At 45.0% G+C, this 21,677-nt stretch overlaps 1 protein-coding gene across 4 annotated transcripts in view; it reads left to right on the top strand.

Moving 5' to 3' along the window:
• The window catches only part of LOC124040408 (serine/threonine-protein kinase LMTK1-like), a 129,161-nt gene that overhangs the window by 98,393 nt on the left and 9,091 nt on the right, over window positions 1–21,677 (top strand). For 2 of the 4 annotated variants that reach the window (XM_046357572.1, XM_046357570.1), the window contains exons 4-10: window positions 7,698–7,777; window positions 11,035–11,153; window positions 13,790–13,877; window positions 16,316–16,449; window positions 18,831–19,037; window positions 19,676–19,825; window positions 20,792–20,997. In XM_046357572.1, the coding sequence (XP_046213528.1) occupies window positions 7,698–7,777; window positions 11,035–11,153; window positions 13,790–13,877; window positions 16,316–16,449; window positions 18,831–19,037; window positions 19,676–19,825; window positions 20,792–20,997 (984 nt within the window). Of the gene's footprint in view, window positions 1–6,879; window positions 7,552–7,697; window positions 7,778–7,895; window positions 7,997–11,034; window positions 11,154–13,789; window positions 13,878–16,315; window positions 16,450–18,830; window positions 19,038–19,675; window positions 19,826–20,791; window positions 20,998–21,677 lie in introns of those variants that run through there. The other 2 variants (XM_046357573.1, XM_046357574.1) reach the window with 2 other exon arrangements.

Genomic DNA, 21,677 nt, shown 5'->3' with positions numbered 1-21,677 from the left:
CGGTTGATTTCTGTATAGCTGTATGGTGTTTCTGTAGTGATTAGGAGGCCTATAGGGACACACGGGGATGGTTAAAGGCGGGGGGGCAGTTAGGGGGCTGAAGTCAGAACCTCCATCTGCTCTGACCACTCCCTATGATCTCACCACAAGACCATGTGGCTGCTGTCGGATTATCGACAGATATACTATCTTTCTTTCTTTCTTTCTCTCTCACTCTCTCTCTGTCTCTCTCTCACCCTCTCTCTCCCTCTCTCCCTCTCTCCCTCTCTCCCTCTCTCCCTCTCTCCCTCTGTTTGTGTGTAATGACTCTGTTATTACGGTAATAATTGTGTATGCTGTGTTTCTGGGAGGTGGATCCCGGCAACAGCCAACCTCACCAAAGTTGTGTACTGTAGCTGTGTTGGGAGTAGAGGGGGGAGGCAGAGGGGGAAGTGGAGGGGGGAGGTAGAAGGGGGAGGCAGAGGGGGCGTTGAGGGTGGAAGTAGAGGGGGAGGCCGAGGGGGAGTAGAGGGGGAGGCAGGGGGGGGAGGTAGAAGGGGGAGGCAGAGGGGGGGGTAGAGGGGGGAGGTAGAAGGGGGAGGCAGAGGGGGAGTTGAGGGTGGAAGTAGAGGGGGAGGCCGAGGGGGAGTAGAGGGTGGAGGTAGAAGGGGGAGGCAGGGGGAGGTAGAAGGGGGAGGCAGAGAGGGGAGGTAGAGGGGGAGGGAGAGGGGGTAGGTAGAAGGGGGAGGCAGAGGGGGGGTAGAAGGGGGAGGCAGAGGGGGAGTTGAGGGTGGAAGTAGAGGGGAAGGCCGAGGGGAAGTACAGGGTGGTGGTAGAAGGGGGAGGCAGGGGGAGGTAGAAGGGGGAGGCAGAGGGGGAGGCATAGGGGGAGGTAGAAGGTGGAGGCAGAGGGGGAGGCAGAGGTGGGAGGTAGAAGGGGGTAGGGGGGAAGGTGGGGCTTGTATTATTGCCATCCCCATACTTTTAGACCTTGGCTGGGTCCAGAGTCAGAAATGGTCCCGATAATATCCACCCTGATACAGCTGTGCTATACTGTCACACATACACTCACACGGGGTTCACTGGTGAGAACACACAGACACACACACATATGTACACACACGCACGCACACACACACACACACACACATTTACAATACACACACTAACGTGTGCTTGGTCAAACACATTCAACGAAAACCTGAGGAACCCCATTGAGTTCCACAACTCCAGTAAGTCAGTATTCCATTCCATTCCAAGGACAGCACTACACTATCCCATGTCACTCTTCCATTCCAAGGACAGCACTACACTATCCCATGTCACTCTTCCATTCCAAGGACAGTACTACACTATCCCATGTCACTCTTCCATTCCAAGGACAGTACTACACTATCCCGTGTCACTATTCCATTCCATTCCAAGGACAGCACTACACTATCCCATGTCACTCTTCCATTCCAAGGACAGCACTACACTATCCCATGTCACTCTTCCATTCCAAGGACAGCACTACACTATCCCATGTCACTATTCCATTCCATTCCAAGGACAGCACTACACTATCCCATGTCACTATTCCATTCCATTCCAAGGACAGCACTACACTATCCCATGTCACTATTCCATTCCATTCCATTCCATTCCAAGGACAGCACTACACTATCCCATGTCACTATTCCATTCCATTCCATTCGAAGGACAGCACTACACTATCCCATGTCACTATGCCATTCCATTCCATTCCAAGGACAGCACTACACTATCCCATGTCACTATTCCATTCCATTCCATTCCAAGGACAGCACTACACTATCCCATGTCACTATTCCATTCCATTCCAAGGACAGCACTACACTATCCCATGTCACTATTCCATTCCATTCCATTCCAAGTACAGCACTACACTATCCCATGTCACTATTCCATTCCATTCCATTCCATTCCAAGGACAGCACTACACTATCCCATGTCACTATTCCATTCCATTCCATTCCAAGGACAGCACTACACTATCCCATGTCACTATTCCATTCCATTCCAAGGACAGCACTACACTATCCCATGTCACTATTCCATTCCATTCCATTCCAAGGACAGCACTACACTATCCCATGTCACTATTCCATTCCATTCCATTCCAAGGACAGCACTACACTATCCCATGTCACCATTCCATTCCATTCCAAGGACAGCACTACACTATCCCATGTCACTATTCCATTCCATTCCATTACATTCCAAGGACAGCACTACACTATCCCATGTCACTATTCCATTCCATTCCATTCCATTCCAAGGACAGCACTACACTATCCCATGTCACTATTCCATTCCATTCCAAGGACAGCACTACACTATCCCATGTCACTATTCCATTCCATTCCATTCCATTCCAAGGACAGCACTACACTATCCCATGTCACTATTCCATTCCATTCCATTCCAAGGACAGCACTACACTATCCCATGTCACTATTCCATTCCATTCCAAGGACAGCACTACACTATCCCATGTCACTATTCCATTCCATTCCATTCCAAGGACAGCACTACACTATCCCATGTCACTATTCCATTCCATTCCATTCCAAGGACAGCACTACACTATCCCATGTCACCATTCCATTCCATTCCAAGGACAGCACTACACTATCCCATGTCACTATTCCATTCCATTCCATTCCATTCCAAGGACAGCACTACACTATCCCATGTCACTATGCCATTCCATTCCATTCCATTCCATTCCAAGGACAGCACTACACTATCCCATGTCACTATGCCATTCCATTCCATTCCAAGGACAGCACTACACTATCCCATGTCACTATTCCATTCCATTCCAAGGACAGCACTACACTATCCCATGTCACTATTCCATTCCATTCCAAGGACAGCACTACACTATCCCATGTCACTATTCCATTCCATTCCAAGGACAGCACTACACTATCCCATGTCACTATTCCATTCCATTCCAAGGACAGCACTACACTATCCCATGTCACTATGCCATTCCATTCCATTCCAAGGACAGCACTACACTATCCCATGTCACTATGCCATTCCATTCCATTCCAAGGACAGCACTACACTATCCCATGTCACTATTCCATTCCATTCCATTCCATTCCAAGGACAGCACTACACTATCCCATGTCACTATTCCATTCCATTCCAAGGACAGCACTACACTATCCCATGTCACTACTCCATTCCATTCCAAGGACAGCACTACACTATCCCATGTCACTATTCCATTCCATTCCAAGGACAGCACTACACTATCCCATGTCACTACTCCATTCCATTCCATTCCAAGGACAGCACTACACTATCCCATGTCACTACTCCATTCCATTCCATTCCAAGGACAGCACTACACTATCCCATGTCACTATTCCATTCCATTCCATTCCAAGGACAGCACTACACTATCCCATGTCACTATGCCATTCCATTCCATTCCAAGGACAGCACTACACTATCCCATGTCACTATGCCATTCCATTCCAAGGACAGCACTACACTATCCCATGTCACTATTCCATGTCACTATCCCATGTCACTATTCCATTCCATTCCAAGGACAGCACTACACTATCCCATGTCACCATTCCATTCCAAGGACAGCACTACACTATCCCATGTCACTATGCCATTCCATTCCAAGGACAGCACTACACTATCCCATGTCACTATTCCATTCCATTCCAAGGACAGCACTACACTATCCCATGTCACTATGCCATTCCATTCCATTCCAAGGACAGCACTACACTATCCCATGTCACTACTCCATTCCATTCCAAGGACAGCACTACACTATCCCATGTCACTATTCCATTCCATTCCAAGGACAGCACTACACTATCCCATGTCACTATGCCATTCCATTCCATTCCAAGGACAGCACTACACTATCCCATGTCACTACTCCATTCCATTCCAAGGACAGCACTACACTATCCCATGTCACTACTCCATTCCATTCCAAGGACAGCACTACACTATCCCATGTCACTACTCCATTCCATTCCAAGGACAGCACTACACTATCCCATGTCACTACTCCATTCCATTCCAAGGACAGCACTACACTATCCCATGTCACTACTCCATTCCATTCCAAGGACAGCACTACACTATCCCATGTCACTACTCCATTCCATTCCAAGGACAGCACTACACTATCCCATGTCACTACTCCATTCCATTCCAAGGACAGCACTACACTATCCCATGTCACTATCCCATGTCACTATCCCATGTCACTATCCCATGTCACTATCCCATGTCACTATCCCATGTCACTATCCCATGTCACTATCCCATGTCATTATCCCATGTCACTATCCCATGTCACTATCCCATGTCACTATCCCATGTCACTATCCCATGTCATTATCCCATCAGCAGCCCAAAGATGCGTCCCAAATGCCACCCTGGTCTCTTTATAGTGCACTACCTTTGACCAAGGCCTCAGCTCCAGCCAGGAGATCAGACTGTGTGCTGCTGCCATGAAGATAATGGGAATTCCATTTGGCCCTGAGTGATTTCGTCTCCTCGTCTTCTCATCTGTCTTGTAGCCGGCCTCTGTATAGACCGACCCTCAACAACACACAGCTGAGAGCGAGAGAGAGAGTGGCTGTTACTATGGTCCTCTTTGGTCTGTCCTTCAACCCTGGTCCTGGAGAACCACAGGCTATGCTAATGGACAGTTGATTAGTTAAATCAGGTGTGATAGTACATGTCTAGAAGAAGACCGGAGTTGAAGACGTTCTAAGGCGAGTTCTAAGTTCTAAGAAGTTGAAGTTCCAAGCCATTCTAGAAGCCATTTCAGAAGTAATGGTGTAAACTCTAGTCTAAATAGTCAGTTATCACTAGAATCCCAGTTTACCACCAGTGTTGGGATTAGTTACCAGTGTTGGGATTAGTTATTGCATATTACTAGTTACATTAATGTAACACGTTACCTTAAAATATTACTTTGTGTGGAAAGTAATGCGATTACCAGTTATATAAACAAAATCAAGAAATCTGTCGGCGAGTCACGAGCGCTCAACCAAAGATGGGCTACCTAGAAGGTTTGCTCTGTAGTTTCTCCTTTCATCTGTGGCGCTGCTACGTACTGACTCAGGTTTGATCTGTAGTTTCTCCTTTCATCTGTGGTGCTGCTACGTACTGACTCAGGTTTGATCTGTAGTTTCTCCTTTCATCTGTGGCGCTGCTACGTACTGACTCAGGTTTGATCTGTAGTTTCTCCTTTCATCTGTGGCGCTGCTACGTACTGACTCAGGTTTGATCTGTAGTTTCTCCTTTCATCTGTGGTGCTGCTACGTACTGACTCAGGTTTGATCTGTAGTTTCTCCTTTCATCTGTGGCGCTGCTACGTACTGACTCAGGTTTGATCTGTAGTTTCTCCTTTCATCTGTGGTGCTGCTACGTACTGACTCAGGTTTGATCTGTAGTTTCTCCTTTCATCTGTGGCACTGCTTTCCTGTGCTAGTCTACAAGTGGGCTCCTGAGTGGCACAGTGGTCTAAGACACAGCACCTCAGTACTAGAGGCTTCACTACAGACAGGCTGGTTCGTATCCAGGCTGTATCACTGGGTGTCCCGTAGGGCGGTGCACAATTGGTCTGGGTTTGACCGGTGTATGGCGTCAATAAGAATTTATTCCTAGCTGACTTGCCTGGTTAATTAAATGCTGCTGAATTAGCAATGTATACTGAAAGTCAAATAGAACGATTTCCCGTCTTTTCATTCAATAATCTTAAAAGATGTATAGAGTACACCCCAGAACCCTCGAGGTGCTTTTCTTACAGTCCTGTGTGGCTCTCAGTTGGTAGAGCGTGGTCCTTGCAATGCCAAGGTTGTGTTGTTCCATTCCCACGAGAGGGACGGGTATGAAAACGTGTGCACCTGTTACTGTCACCTGTTAGTGTCTGCTAAATGTTGAAATGATCCATGGTGAAGATCAGAGGTGTGCCCTCAGTACATTTCTATGGACAGACTCGTGTCATGACATTTCTTCACCTTTGTGTTCATGCTCCAGAACTAAATGAGGAAACGAGTGGAGATCATGGAAGCACACCAGAAAGAGAATGCATGTCAAATCAAATCCAAATCCAAATCAAATCACCATGTGCGTTGTTTGACAAAATAACTGGAAATATTATGACCAAAATTTGAAAAAAGTAATGCGTAATCTGATGATGTGAGGGGTTATTTTTGTAATGCATTAAACCCCCAACACTGTTCAGCACTGTGTCACAGAGCTGCTCGATAACAGGCCTAGTGTCTGTGTGTCTGTGTGGTTGGTTCTTGCTGGTACCATACAGTCCCAGAGTTAGTACCCAGACAATGGCTGGGATTCTCTTCACAACAGATTCTGGATGAGCGAGCGCCCACATCCCAGGGAATGACTGGCCTCTGGAGAATTACAGGGAACGGGCGTCAGATATGGCCCTCACACAGGGAGGGGTCTGTGTGGCCAGTCTGGGGGGTGGGCAAGGGGGTGACACTGCCACAAAAGATCTGTCTGTCCTCCTCTGTGAGAGTCATCAGTCGTTGTTGGGGGAGAGAGGGATGGAGAGATGGAGGGAATGAGAGAGGGGAAAGGACAGAAGGTTAATGTTGCCGTCAGTCCATTCTCATTTGGATGTTTTTGGGACCGAGGCTGAGAGTGAGAGAGAGCAGGCTGAGAGTGAGAGAGCGCAGGCTGAGAGTGAGAGAGAGCCCAGGCTGAGACTGAGAGAGAGCGCAGGCTGAGAGTGAGAGAGCGCAGGCTGAGAGTGAGAGATCGCAGGCTGAGAGTGAGAGAGCGCAGGCTGAGAGTAGGATGGCCGAGGCTGAGAGTGAGAGAGAGAGCAGGCTGAGAGTGAGAGCTCAGGCTGAGAGTGAAAGAGACCGCCGGCTGAGAGTGAGAGAGAGAGCAGGCTGAGAGTGAGAGAGCTCAGGCTGAGAGTGAAAGAGACCGCCGGCTGAGAGTGAGAGAGAGAGCAGGCTGAGAATGAGAGAGCTCAGGCTGGTGTGTGCAGTGGATAGGAAAGGATTAGATGCAGGACACAGGTCATCACTGTGCTACTGACATATAGGTGAGGATGCAGCAAGGGGACAGGATGCTCTGCTACTGACTGAAAGAGGGAGACCTTAGAGCAGGGGTAGGCAAATACATTCAGCTGCGGGGCTATTTTTGTTGGGGTGAATGGTCGGTGTGTCGGAACATGTTTATAATAATTTGTACACTGCAAATTGACCAGAACTTGACCAAACCCCCAAAACAGATTTTATTTTAATAGAAAAATAATTTCATACCTTGATTACATTGAGACACGATCACATATTTCTTTATTTTTATTTGTGGGAGCATTTCAACTCATTTTTAGCTGAATTCCTGGTGATTTTACTGTATATATATATTTTTTTAACCCCTCCCCCAAAAAACTATTTTTTTGGACCGTGTCTTTTGCTCCCATTTTTGTGTAATATCAAAACCTGGCGAAGATTGTGTCTTAGAGGATAGTTGGCCTATTGCAAGATGGATGACTCATATCGCAGGACGATGGTGTGTATTTGGCCAGATTGCATTTTTCTGAGGCTTGGAATTAGAGAGTCATTGTCAGAAATAAAACCAATGCTGAATAATAGTTGTGTCGTAAGGTCATTCTCTAAAATCTCAGTTTTTTTGTTTTTTAAAAACTCTCTCCCAAGTCCAACTCCTGAAATTCACAGAAGTCGGCCGCCAGAGTCTTCTGTACCTGAAAGAGATCGGCGATGGCTGGTTCGGAAAGGTAAGACCACTCACTCTCTTTTTCTTGTCATTTCATTTGGGTTATTTTCACTGTGCTGGAAGCTACGATACGGGTTTATGAGAGGTAGCTCGATTAAATGTTCTGTCAACTTCGGCAGGCTCACGGTTGTTATGCGCTGAGCTGTGATCCTAGGAGTGTTTGAGTCAGCCTGTTTGAATGGACGACACGCTACATTACCTGGAATGTGTATCTGTATCGGTAATGATGGGCTGATCCACAAGCCTTTGATGTCTGCCTGCCTGCCTGCCTGTAACTAGCTACTGTAACACTAGATAGCCATCTAACACTGAGTGATTAGAATTAGCTACTGTAACACTAGATAACCATCTAACACTGAGTGATTAGAATTAGCTACTGTAACACTAGATAACCATCTAACACTGAGTGATTAGAATTAGCTACAGTAACACTAGATAACCATCTTACTCTGAGTAATGGGAATTAGCTACTGTAACACTAGATAACCATCTTACTCTGAGTGATGGGAATTAGCTACTGTAACACTAGATAACTGATTCTTGTCATTTTCTCGTTACCTCCCTCTTTCTGTTTCTTTGTTCTGTTCCTTCTCACACTCATACACTCTTACACACATACTTTCCCCACACTTGTGTTCCTTGACTGGGTATGTCCATTCGTGTGTGTGTCTCTGTGACTGCATGCATACCTCTCTGTGTGTCTCTGTGACTGCATGCATACCTCTCTGTGTGTCTCTGTGACTGCATGCATACCTCTCTGTGTGTCTCTGTATCTCCTGGTCTGTCTCTTGTTGGTCTCTTTATGAATCTGCATGTCCTGTGGGTGCTTCTCTGTGTATCTCTCTATTTCCTGTGTATGCCTCTCTGTCTCTGTGTATCTCTTTGTGTCCTCTGTATCTCTCTATTTCCTCTGTATGCCGCTCTGTCTCTGTGTGTCTCTCTATTTCCTGTGTATGCCTCTGTCTCTGTGTATCTCTATTTCCTGTGTATGCCTCTGCCTCTGTGTATCTCTCTATTTCCTGTGTATGCCTCTCTGTCTCTGTGTATCTCTCTATTTCCTGTGTATGCCTCTCTGTCTCTGTGTATCTCTCTATTTCCTGAGTATGCCTCTCTGTCTCTGTGTATCTCTCTATTTCCTGTGTATGCCTTTCTGTCTCTGTGTATCTCTCTATTTCCTGTGTATGCCTCTCTGTCTCTGTGTATCTCTCTATTTCCTGTGTATGCCTCTCTGTCTCTGTGTATCTCTCTATTTCCTGTGTATGCCTCTCTGTCTCTGTGTATCTCTCTATTTCCTGTGTATGCCTCTCTGTCTCTGTGTATCTCTCTATTTCCTGTGTATGCCTCTCTGTCTTTGTATATGCCTCTCTGTCTCTGTGTGTCTCTCTATTTCCTGTGTATGCCTCTGTCTCTGTGTATCTCTCTATTTCCTGTGTATGCCTCTCTGTCTCTGTGTATTTCTCTATTTCCTGTGTATTTCTCTATTTCCTGTGTATGCCTCTCCGTATCTCTCTTTTTCCTGTGTATGCCTCTCTGTCTCTGTGTATCTCTCTATTTCCTGTGTATGCCTCTCTGTCTCTGTGTATCTCTCTATTTCCTGTGTATGCCTTTCTGTCTCTGTGTATCTCTCTATTTCCTGTGTATGCCTCTCTGTCTCTGTGTATCTCTCTATTTCCTGTGTATGCCTCTCTGTCTCTGTGTATCTCTCTATTTCCTGTGTATGCTCTCTGTCTCTGTGTATCTCTCTATTTCCTGTGTATGCCTCTCTGTCTCTGTGTATCTCTCTATTTCCTGTGTATGCCTCTCTGTCTTTGTATATGCCTCTCTGTCTCTGTGTGTCTCTCTATTTCCTGTGTATGCCTCTGTCTCTGTGTATCTCTCTATTTCCTGTGTATGCCTCTCTGTCTCTGTGTATTTCTCTATTTCCTGTGTATTTCTCTATTTCCTGTGTATGCCTCTCCGTATCTCTCTTTTTCCTGTGTATGCCTCTCTGTCTCTGTGTATCTCTCTATTTCCTGTGTATGCCTCTGTCTCTGTGTGTCTCTCTATTTCCTGTATATGCCTTTCTGTCTCTGTGTGTCTCTCTATTTCCTGTGTATGCCTCTCTGTCTCTGTGTGTGTCTCTATTTCCTGTGTATGCCTCTCTGTCTCTGTGTGTCTCTCTATTTCCTGTGTATGCCTCTCTGTCTCTGTGTATCTCTCTATTTCCTGTGTATGCCTCTCTGTCTCTGTGTGTCTCTCTTTTTCCTGTGTATGCCTCTCTGTCTCTGTGTGTCTCTCTTTTTCCTGTATATGCCTCTGTCTCTGTGTGTATCTCTATTTCCTGTGTATGCCTCTCTGTCTCTGTGTATCTCTCTATTTCCTGTGTATGCCTCTCTGTCTCTGTGTGTCTCTCTTTTTCCTGTATATGCCTCTGTCTCTGTGTGTATCTCTATTTCCTGTGTATGCCTCTCTGTCTCTGTGTATCTCTCTATTTCCTGTGTATGCCTCTCTGTCTCTGTGTATCTCTCTATTTCCTGTGTATGCCTCTCTGTCTCTGTGTGTCTCTCTTTTTCCTGTATATGCCTCTGTCTCTGTGTGTATCTCTATTTCCTGTGTATGCCTCTCTGTCTCTGTGTATCTCTCTATTTCCTGTGTATGCCTCTCTGTCTCTGTGTGTCTCTCTATTTCCTTGCATTTGTGTGACTGTCCACCATTCACCTGAATGTGTGGGTCCTTCTCAACCATGTTTGTCCTCAACAATCATCACCTCCATGTGTGTGTACTGTTTGGGAATTATTGTTTTGTTTCTGTCTGTCTGCCTGTCTGTCTGTCTGTCTGTCTGTCTGTCTGTCTGTCTGTCTGTCTGTCTGTCTGTCTGTCTGTCTGTCTGTCTGTCTGTCTGTCTGTCTGTCTGTCTGTCTGTCTGTCTGTCTGTCTGTCTGTCTGTCTGTCTGTCTGTCTGTCTGTCTGTCTGTCTGTATTTGTGTCTCTCTGTTTGACTTTGTGTGTATATCTTCCATTCCAATCTCTCCTCATGTCTGTCTGTGTGTCTCCGTGTGTGTACCCTGTGTGTGTGTGTGTGTGTGTGTGTGTGTGTGTGTGTGTGTGTGTGTGTGTGTGTGTGTGTGTGTGTGTGTGTGTGTGTGTGTGTGTGTGTGTGTGTGTGTGTGTGTGTGTGTGTGTGTGTGTGTGTGTGTGTGTGTGTGTGTGTGTGTGTGTGTGTGTGTGTGTGCGTCACCCATGTGTGTGCCCTGTGTGTCTGTGTGGCTCCTATACCAGGTTCTCCTGGGGGAGGTGAATGCGGGCCTCAGCTCCACCCAGGTGGTGGTTAAGGAGCTCAAGGCCAGTGCCAGCGTTCAGGACCAGATGCACTTCCTGGAGGAGTCCCAGCCATACCGGTGAACAGACTTTCTCTGTCTCTATCTGTTCATCAGGCTTAAGCCATGTTTCAGTCAGGCCAATCATATCAATATTATGATCAGTGATTAGTTAGTTCATTGACTATAACTGCCTTGAAAGTGAGGGATCTAACATTAAGTAGCCCTATTTTGAGATGTGAGATATCACAATCTCTTTCAATAATGGCAGGAATGGAGGAGGTCTTTATTCTGGTGAGATGGCTAAGGCGAACACTGCCATGTTTTGTTTTGCCCAACCTAGATCGAGGCACAGACACAGTCTCAATGGGGATAGCTGAGCTGACTGTGCTAGTGGCAGACTCCACTAAGCTGACAGGCTGGCTAACAGCCTGCTGCGTGGCCTGTACCCAACTCTCTGCCATTCTACCAGTGTTTTGTACCTCCACTAACTCTGCCATTCTACCAGTGTTTTGTACATCCACTAACTCTGCCATTCTACCAGTGTTTTGTACCTCCACTAACTCTGCCATTCTACCAGTGTTTTGTACCTCCACTAACTCTGCCATTCTACCAGTGTTTTGTACCTCCACTAACTCTGCCATTCTACCAGTGTTTTGTACCTCCACTAACTCTGCCATTCTACCAGTGTTTTGTACCTCCACTAACTCTGCCATTCTACCAGTGTTTTGTACCTCCACTAACTCTGCCATTCTACCAGTGTTTTGTACCTCCACTAACTCTGCCATTCTACCAGTGTTTTGTACCTCCACTAACTCTGCCATTCTACCAGTGTTTTGTACCTCCACTAACTCTGCCATTCTACCAGTGTTTTGTACCTCCACTAACTCTGCCATTCTACCAGTGTTTTGTACCTCCACTAACTCTGCCATTCTACCAGTGTTTTGTACCTCCACTAACTCTGCCATTCTACCAGTGTTTTGTACCTCCACTAACTCTGCCATTCTACCAGTGTTTTGTACCTCCACTAACTCTGCCATTCTACCAGTGTTTTGTACCTCCACTAACTCTGCCATTCTACCAGTGTTTTGTACCTCCACTAACTCTGCCATTCTACCAGTGTTTTGTACCTCCACTAACTCTGCCATTCTACCAGTGTTTTGTGCCTCCACTAACTCTGCCATTCTACCAGTGTTTTGTACCTCCACTAACTCTGCCATTCTACCAGTGTTTTGTACCTCCACTAACTCTGCCATTCTACCAGTGTTTTGTACCTCCACTAACTCTGCCATTCTACCAGTGTTTTGTACCTCCACTAACTCTGCCATTCTACCAGTGTTTTGTACCTCCACTAACTCTGCCATTCTACCAGTGTTTTGTACCTCCACTAACTCTGCCATTCTACCAGTGTTTTGTACCTCCACTAACTCTGCCATTCTACCAGTGTTTTGTACCTCCACTAACTCTGCCATTCTACCAGTGTTTTGTACCTCCACTAACTCTGCCATTCTACCAGTGTTTTGTACCTCCACTAACTCTGCCATTCTACCAGTGTTTTGTGCCTCCACTAACTCTGCCATTCTACCAGTGTTTTGTACCTCCACTAACTCTGCCATTCTACCAGTGTTTTGTACCTCCACTAACTCTGCCATTCTACCAGTGTTTTGTACCTCCACTAACTCTGCCATTCTACCAGTGTTTTGTACCTCCACTAACTCTGCCATTCTACCAGTGTTTTGTACATCCACTAACTCTGCCATTCTACCAGTGTTTTGTACCTCCACTAACTCTGCCATTCTACCAGTGTTTTGTACCTCCACTAACTCTGCCATTCTACCAGTGTTTTGTACCTCCACTAACTCTGCCATTCTACCAGTGTTTTGTACCTCCACTAACTCTGCCATTCTACCAGTGTTTTGTACCTCCACTAACTCTGCCATTCTACCAGTGTTTTGTACCTCCACTAACTCTGCCATTCTACCAGTGTTTTGTACCTCCACTAACTCTGCCATTCTACCAGTGTTTTGTACCTCCACTAACTCTGCCATTCTACCAGTGTTTTGTACCTCCACTAACTCTGCCATTCTACCAGTGTTTTGTACCTCCACTAACTCTGCCATTCTACCAGTGTTTTGTACCTCCACTAACTCTGCCATTCTACCAGTGTTTTGTACCTCCACTAACTCTGCCATTCTACCAGTGTTTTGTACCTCCACTAACTCTGCCATTCTACCAGTGTTTTGTACCTCCACTAACTCTGCCATTCTACCAGTGTTTTGTACATCCACTAACTCTGCCATTCTACCAGTGTTTTGTACCTCCACTAACTCTGCCATTCTACCAGTGTTTTGTACCTCCACTAACTCTGCCATTCTACCAGTGTTTTGTACCTCCACTAACTCTGCCATTCTACCAGTGTTTTGTACCTCCACTAACTCTGCCATTCTACCAGTGTTTTGTACCTCCACTAACTCTGCCATTCTACCAGTGTTTTGTACCTCCACTAACTCTGCCATTCTACCAGTGTTTTGTGCCTCCACTAACTCTGCCATTCTACCAGTGTTTTGTGCCTCCACTAACTCTGCCATTCTACCAGTGTTTTGTACCTCCACTAACTCTGCCATTCTACCAGTGTTTTGTGCCTCCACTAACTCTGCCATTCTACCAGTGTTTTGTGCCTCCACTAACTCACTGCCATTGTGCCCGTCCGTCTCCAGTGCCCTCCAGCACCCAGCGCTCCTACATTGCCTGGCGCAGTGCACTGAGGTCACCCCCTACCTGCTGGTCATGGAATTCTGCCCTCTGGTGAGTACTGGAGTGGACTGGACTGTCATTGCATCACTGTATATAGAACTATCTGTCTGTGGCCATTGCAGTCAGTAGCCTGCTGGACTGGCTGGAGTTCTATTGCTACAGTGAGTGACCAGTGTACAGTATGTATAACAATCATCATGGACTGGACTAGACTGGACCCTCACTTCAGCACTGTGTCTCTCTGTCTCCAGACATTGTAGTCAGTTTAAGACAGGGTTTCCTAGGTTTCTATGGTTTCCTGGGTGCATGTTTTGGTTTTTGCCCTAGCACTACACAGCTGATTCATTAATCAAAGCATGATGATGAGGTGGTCATTTGCTGTGTAGTGATGAAAAAGTGAAAAAGCAAACGTACAGCCAGGACCAAGTTTGGGAAACGCTGCTCTAAAACACTTAGTGTGATGATAGATTATATTTGGATGCATTCAACTGCCCCCCAGTGGCCAGATATTGTATTACTTGCTGAGTGGGCAATCAAATGATCATGTGGTGTCCATTCTGAGGGAAGACCTATATATTTTTTCCACTTAGGTTGGAGTCATTAAAACTCGTTTTTCAACCACTCCACAAATTTCTTGTTAACAAACTATCGTTTTGGCAAGTCGGTTAGGACATCTACTTTGTGCATGACATAAGTAATTTTTCTAACAATTGTTTACGGACAGATTATTTCACTTAAAATTCATCGTATCTCAATTCCAGTGGGTCAGAAGTTTACATACACTAAGTTGACTGTGCCTTTAAACAGCTTGGAAAATTCCAGAAAATTATGTCTTGGTTTTAGAAGCTTCTGATAGGCTACTTGACATCATTTGAGTCAATCGTAGGTGTACCTGTGGATGTATTTCAAGGCCTACCTTCAAACTCAGTGCCTCTTTGCTTGACATCATGGGAAAATTAAAAGAAATCTGCCAAGACCTCAGAAAAAGAATTGTAGACCTCCACAAGTCTGGTTCATCCTTGGGAGCAATTTCCAAATGCCTGAAAGTACCACGTTCATCTGTACAAACAATAATACGCAAGTATAAACTCCATGGGACCACGCGGCCGTCATAACGCTCTGGAAGGAGACGCATTCTGTCTCCGAGAGATGAACGTATTTTGGTCCAAAAAGTGCAAATCAATCCCAGAACAACAGCTAAGGATCTTGAGAAGATGCTGAAGGAAACAGGTACAAAAGTATTTATATCCACAGTAAAACGAGTCCTATATCGACATAACCTGAAAGGCCACTCAGCAAGGAAGAAGCCACTGCACCAAAACCGCCATAAAAAGCCAGACCACGGTTTGACCATGGGGACAAAGATCGCACTTTTTGGAGAAATGTCCTCTGGTCTGATGAAACAAAAATAGAACTGTTTGGCCATAATAACCATTGTTATGTTTGGAGGAAAAAGGGGGAGGCTTGCAAGCTGAAGAACTCCATCCCAACCGGGAATCACGGGGTGGCAGCATCATGTTGTGGGGGTGCTTTGCTGCAGGAGGGACTGTTGCACTTCACAAAATAGATGGCTTCATGAGGAATTAAAAAGCAACATCTCAAGACATCGGTCAGGAAGTTAAAGCTTGGTCACAAATGGGTCTTCCAAATGGACAATGACCAAGCATACATCCAAAGTTGTGGCAAAATGGCTTAAGGACAACAAAGTCAAGGCATTTGAGTGGCCATCACAAAGCCCTGACCTCAAACCTATAGAACATTTGTGGGCAGAACTGAAGAAGGTATGTGAGCAAGGAGGCCTACAAACCTGACTCAGTAACAGGAATGGACCAACATTCACCCAACTTATTGTGGGAAGCTTGTGGAAGGCTACGACCCAAGTTAAGCAACTTAAAGGCAATGCTACCAAATACTAATTGAGTGTATGTAAACTTCTGACCCACTGGGAATGTGATGAAAGAAATAAAAGCTGAAATAAATCATTCTCTACTATTATTCTGACATTTCAAATTCTTAAAATAAAGTGGTGATCCTAACTGACCTAATATTTTTTTTTACTAGGAATAAATGTCAGGAATTGTGAAAAACTGAGTTTAAATGTATTTGGCTAAGGTGTATGTAAACTTCCGACTTCAACTGTAACTGCACTCATTGACTACCTACCTACACTGTTTTCACTTCCAAAAAGTCCTTCAGCCTATAGTAACTCGAGACCTAATTGTAGTGTAACTATTTGTGTAAGCATCATCCTTGTTATACTATAACTGTGTCAATATCTATTGTATCTCTGCTATATATCCACCAGGGTGGGGGTCAATCCCCTTTAAATTCTAGTCAATTCAGGAAGTATACTGACATTCCATTTCTCTTCAATTATTTTTCATGAGTAAACTTGTGGAATTAGAATTTTGTTTACTTTCTGAATTGGCTGGAATTATTGTGGGATTGACTCCAACTCTGATCTCCATCACATGTCCTCATGTCACCAGGGTGATGTGAAAGGGTACCTGCGGGGCTGTCGGGCTTCAGACACAATGACCCCTGAACCCCTGATCCTGCAGAGGATGGCCTGTGAGATCGCCTCAGGACTCCTGCACCTGCACAAACACAACTTCATACACAGGTGTGTGGCGCTCCGTTTATCTGTCTCTGCCACGAACTGTCGATTGATTGACTGATTGATTGATTTTCATTTATCAGTAAAACAACAATATACATACACACACAGTACATACAGAAAACGTGACCAGGAAGTCAGAGACGTATTTTAGGTCTGACCCCTATCCTTGGTATATATACAGTGACTTTTGAAAGTATTCAGACCCCTTGACTTTTCCCTTTTTTTATGTTACAGCCTTATTCTAAAATTGATTAAAACATTTTAAAAAATCCTCAGCAATCTACACACAATACCCCATAATGACAAAGTGAAAAAAGTATTTTAGAAATTATAGCAAATGTATTAAAAAATAAAAAGAGAAATACTTAATTACATAAGTATTCTGACCATTTGCTATGAGACTTGAAATTGAGCTCAGGTGGATCCTGTTTCCATTGATCAGTCTTGAGATGTTTCTACAACTTCATTGGAGTCCACCTGTAGTAAATTCATTTGATTGGACATGATTTGGAAAGGCTCACACCTGTCTATATAAGGTACCACAGTTGACAGTGCATGTCAGAGCAAAAACCAAGCCATGAGGTCAAGGCACAGATCTGGGGAAGACCTTTCTGAAACATTAAAAGTTGCAGAAATGGGAGAATCTTCCAGAAGGACAACCATATATGTAGCACTCCACCAATCTTGCCTTCATGGTAGAGTGGCCAGACGGAAACCACTCCAAGGCAAAAGGCACGTGATAGTCCCCATTGGAGTTTGCCAAAAGGCACCTAAAGACTCTCAGACCATGAGAAACAAGAGTCTCTGGTCTGATGAAACAAAGACTGAACTACTTGAATACCAAGCATCATGTCTGGAGGAAACCTGGCACCATCCCTATGGTGAAGCATGGTGTTGGCAGCATCATAATATAATAATAATATATGCCATTTAGCAGACGCTTTTATCCAAAGCGACTTACAGTCATGTGTGCATACATTCTATGTATGGGTGGTCCCGGGGATTGAACCCACTACCCTGGCGTTACAAGCGCCATGCTCTACCAACTGAGCTACACAGGACCACCCTTATCATGCTGTGGAGATGTTTTTCAGAGGCAGGAACTGTGGGACTAGTCAGGATCGAGGCAAAGATGATTGCTGCAAAGAACAGCGAGATCCTTGATGAAAACCTGCTCCAGAGCGCTCAGGAACTTAAACTAGGGAAAAGGTTCACCTTCCAACAGGACAATGACCCTAAGCACACAGCCAAGACAATGCAGGAGTGGCTTCGGGACAAGTCTCTGAATGTCCTTGAGTGGCACAGCCCGAACTTGAACCTGATCGAACATCTCTGGAGAGATCTGAAAATGGCTGTGCAGCGACACTCCCCATCCAACCTGACAGAGCTTGAGAGGATCTGCTGAGACGAATGGGAGAAACTCCCCAAATACAGGTGTGCGAAGCTTGTAGCGTCATACCCCCCAAAAAAACTCTCAACCCTGTAATCGCTGCCAAAGGTGCATCAACAATGTACTGAATAAAGGGTCTGAGTACGTAAATGTGATATTTCAGTTTTTTGCTTTGTAATTATGGGGTATTGTGTGTAGATTGATGAGGGGAAAAAACTATTTATTACATTTTGTAATGTAACAAAATGTGGAAAAAGTCAAAGGGTGTAAATACATTCTAAAGGTGTTGTGTATATATATATATATACAGTTACATAGATACAGACACAAGTTGTACTTGTTATACTACAAACCACTCAATGCCCTTGTATGATACTGATATCACCTTGACGACTGTTACCCAGTAGTCACCGTAGAATGGCTGGAATGGCTGCATTGAGGCTAGTTTACCAGAATCCAGCAGCTGTGATTGGTTGGCTCTTCTTCCTGGTTCCTGTTGGTTTCTTCCTGTAACAATATCCTGGTGCTGCCTGAGTGCCTCTTCATAGACTCCAGCATCAGTGATTTTGTTGCAGGGGGGGACCCCTTCTCTCCAGAGTGACCCCTGCTCTTCCTTTCACTGATGTCTACAACATCCACTTAATGAGGAATTCAGGTCTCATATGGTTCAATCGGTAGGGCATGGTGGTTGCTACGCCAGGATTGTGAAGGTGGTTGCTATGCCAGGATAGGGCTGACCATACGTAAAATGTATGCACGGATGATTATAAGTTGTCTGCTCAATGACATTTATCATTATTAGGAACGGTTTGAATTGATAAGTAACGATGTACGACATTTACTGACTGAATTTCTGTAAGACTTTTAGTACAGTGTTGAACATGTCAGGCTACCCATGGGTGGTGTCACCGCGATACCTTGACTGTTATGCAGAGCCATCAATCAGTTATCCTCTAATGTACAAATGTGTCCTCTGTCTTCCCCCCCCCCGCAGTGACCTGGCCCTGAGAAACTGCCTGCTGACCGCTGACGTCACAGTGAAGATCGGAGACTACGGCCTGTCACACAACAAGTACAAAGAGGACTACTTTGAGACGTCAGAGCAGATGTACGTGCCCCTGCGTTGGATCGCTCCAGAACTCATAGATGAAGTCCATGGCAACCTTCTGGTGGTAGACCAGAGCAAACAGAGCAACGTCTGGTAATGAATGATTTAATTAACCAATCAGTATGGGTAGTCGATGGCAACCATCTGGTGGTAGACCAGAGCAAACAGAGCAACGTCTGGTAATGAATGATTTAATTAACCAATCAGTCAGTATGGGTAGTCCATGGCAACCTTCTGGTGGAGAGAGCTCAGTTGGTAGAGCACGGAACTTCAACGCTTCGATAGTGTGTTTGATTCCGGAGATCATGGTAGAGATATTATCTAGTATTACACATTCAACCCTATAGGCCAAATCCTGGACTATGAACAACCTCAATGCTTTTTAGTCTAGTACTTGGCTGATTCTGTATCCGTAAAAATGTCCCTATCTGGAAACCGACACCATAACATATGTGACGTAATTAGGGGTTCACAGCAAATCCTATTGTTATCAGGAGGGGCTGAGGGATTGGTCATTGAGTTATTGACAAATCATAAATCTCCTTTTACGTGTCCATTTAAACCACTCTGTAAATCCACTGTCCTTTTTGTCCTTCTGTGAATCCCGTAGATATATTTGACAAATGTTTTTCCCAATAAATATTGGTGGTTATGCTTCACGTGATGTTCTTCTCCATGATTCTATAGTGTCATGTTGAGTGGGTTTCTTTGGTCTTTCTGTTCTCTCTCAGGTCTCTGGGAGTGACTATCTGGGAGTTATTTGAGTTGGGGAACCAGCCGTACAGACAGTACTCAGACAGACAGGTGTTAACCTACACCGTGAGGGAACAGCAGCTCAGACTGCCCAAGCCCCTGCTCAAAATACCCTTGGCAGAGCGCTGGTAAGTCACGCACGTACGCACACAAGGGAGCAACACAGGGTCACACCACACACACACCACAAACAATCTTATCTTTTCTCATTCTAAACCTTAATAAGTAATCTGGGGCTCTCGCTCTATGTCCCATCAATATCTTCTCATTCTAGTGGCTCGTTGAGACAGACATCATATGCTGTGTCCCAAACGGCGCTGTGTTCCCTATCCAGAGCCCATGACTCTGTTCAAAAGTAGCACACTAAATAGAGAATAGGGTGCGCATACATAAATATGACTGATGTGATGATGCGTAAAACAAAATGGATCCGATCTCGTTATCTCTGAAGATGGGGGAGGTAATATAAACCCCATCTCTCAGAGGGTAAGAATTGATTCCTCATCTCATCAATGGATTCCAATAAAAATGCAGATGCTGTGTGGTGGTTTTCATTTTCTTCACATTTCATTTAATTTGCATCAAATCAAATGTATTTATATAGTCCTTCGTACATCAGCTGATATCTCAAAGTGCCGTACAGAAACCCAGCATAAAACCCCAAACAGCAAGCAATGCAGGTGTAGAATGGAAGCCTGTTGCTAAATGGAACCCTGTTGCTAAATGGAGCCCTGTTCCTAAATGGAGCCCTATTGCTAAATGGAACCCTGTTGCTAAATGGACCCCTGTTGCTAAATGGAACCCTGTTGCTAAATGGAGCCCTGTTGCTAAATGGAACCCTGTTGCTAAATGGAACCCTGTTGCTAAATGGAACCCTGTTGCTAAATGGAACCCTGTTGCTAAATGGAGCCCTGTTGCTAAATGGAACCCTGTTGCTAAATGGAACCCTGTTGCTAAATGGAACCCTATTCCCAAATGCACAACTTTTGGCCACAGCTAATAGATGAATTTGTGGTTCATTATATCTTCCTACATGTATCCCATGATTGTTGTAATGGTTATTGATTGTGGTGTGTGTTCTCTCTTGTCACCAGGTATGAGGTGATGCAGTTCTGCTGGCTCCAACCAGACCAGAGGCCCAATACAGAGGAGGTCCACCTGTTACTCAGCTACCTGTGTGCCAAGGGGGCCAGCGAGGCCGAGGAGGACTTCGAGAGACGCTGGAACTCCCTGCGTCCCAACCCCAACGCCGACCAACGAAGCAGCAGCCTTCATCACGGGGCCGGAGCCCTGGCCACTGGTACGTCATGTTCAGGCCACTTTTTGTTGTCTCGCACACGTTGTGCGTCTCAGAAGAAAACAGAATCGGCTGTTTTCAGTATCACTTTAGTTTATTAAAGGGAAACTTCACCACTGGTCACTGGGTGTTTTTCCAGTCTCCCTACATCATTTTGATTGACGAGTGGGTGTTTCAGATGGAATTATGCACTATAGCAGTGTTTGTTTTTATTTTCGCGCCAGGAGTGTTCAATGACGTCATCGGTTGATTGAGCCTGCTGCCTGATATTAAAATGTATGGAGTCATGTTTTGTAGCAACTATTGTGGCCTTTGTGTTTTACCAATTGTACGATCACGCTAGGATGAGTAGATACTTCTGTCCTTGTTCAAGAGAGCCATTGAACTTGTCTCAACAATGTTCCACTATACAAAGACATAACAGGATATCTAGGTTTAGTATTATCCCTGTCTTTGTAAAGACCACAGCCTGACGGGAGCCCTACTAAGGTGCTATGAATTCTTGGATAGTGTGGTTTGCTTACAACCAGGAAAAGTAGATGGCCCGTTTCTACTGGTGAGATGCAGAAATGCTGATATTTGTACTGAGGTTATTCTAGATTTTTATGACACATTATACAGTATGTTAACAGCATATTAATGGATATGACAGAGAAAGAGCAGCGATAACATTTTCCATTAAG

The sequence above is a fragment of the Oncorhynchus gorbuscha genome, linkage group LG07 (genome assembly GCF_021184085.1).
Source record: "Oncorhynchus gorbuscha isolate QuinsamMale2020 ecotype Even-year linkage group LG07, OgorEven_v1.0, whole genome shotgun sequence".
NCBI lineage: Eukaryota > Metazoa > Chordata > Actinopteri > Salmoniformes > Salmonidae > Oncorhynchus > Oncorhynchus gorbuscha.
Note: the sequence above shows the minus strand (reverse complement) of the source record. Positions and strands in the feature narration are given on the sequence as shown.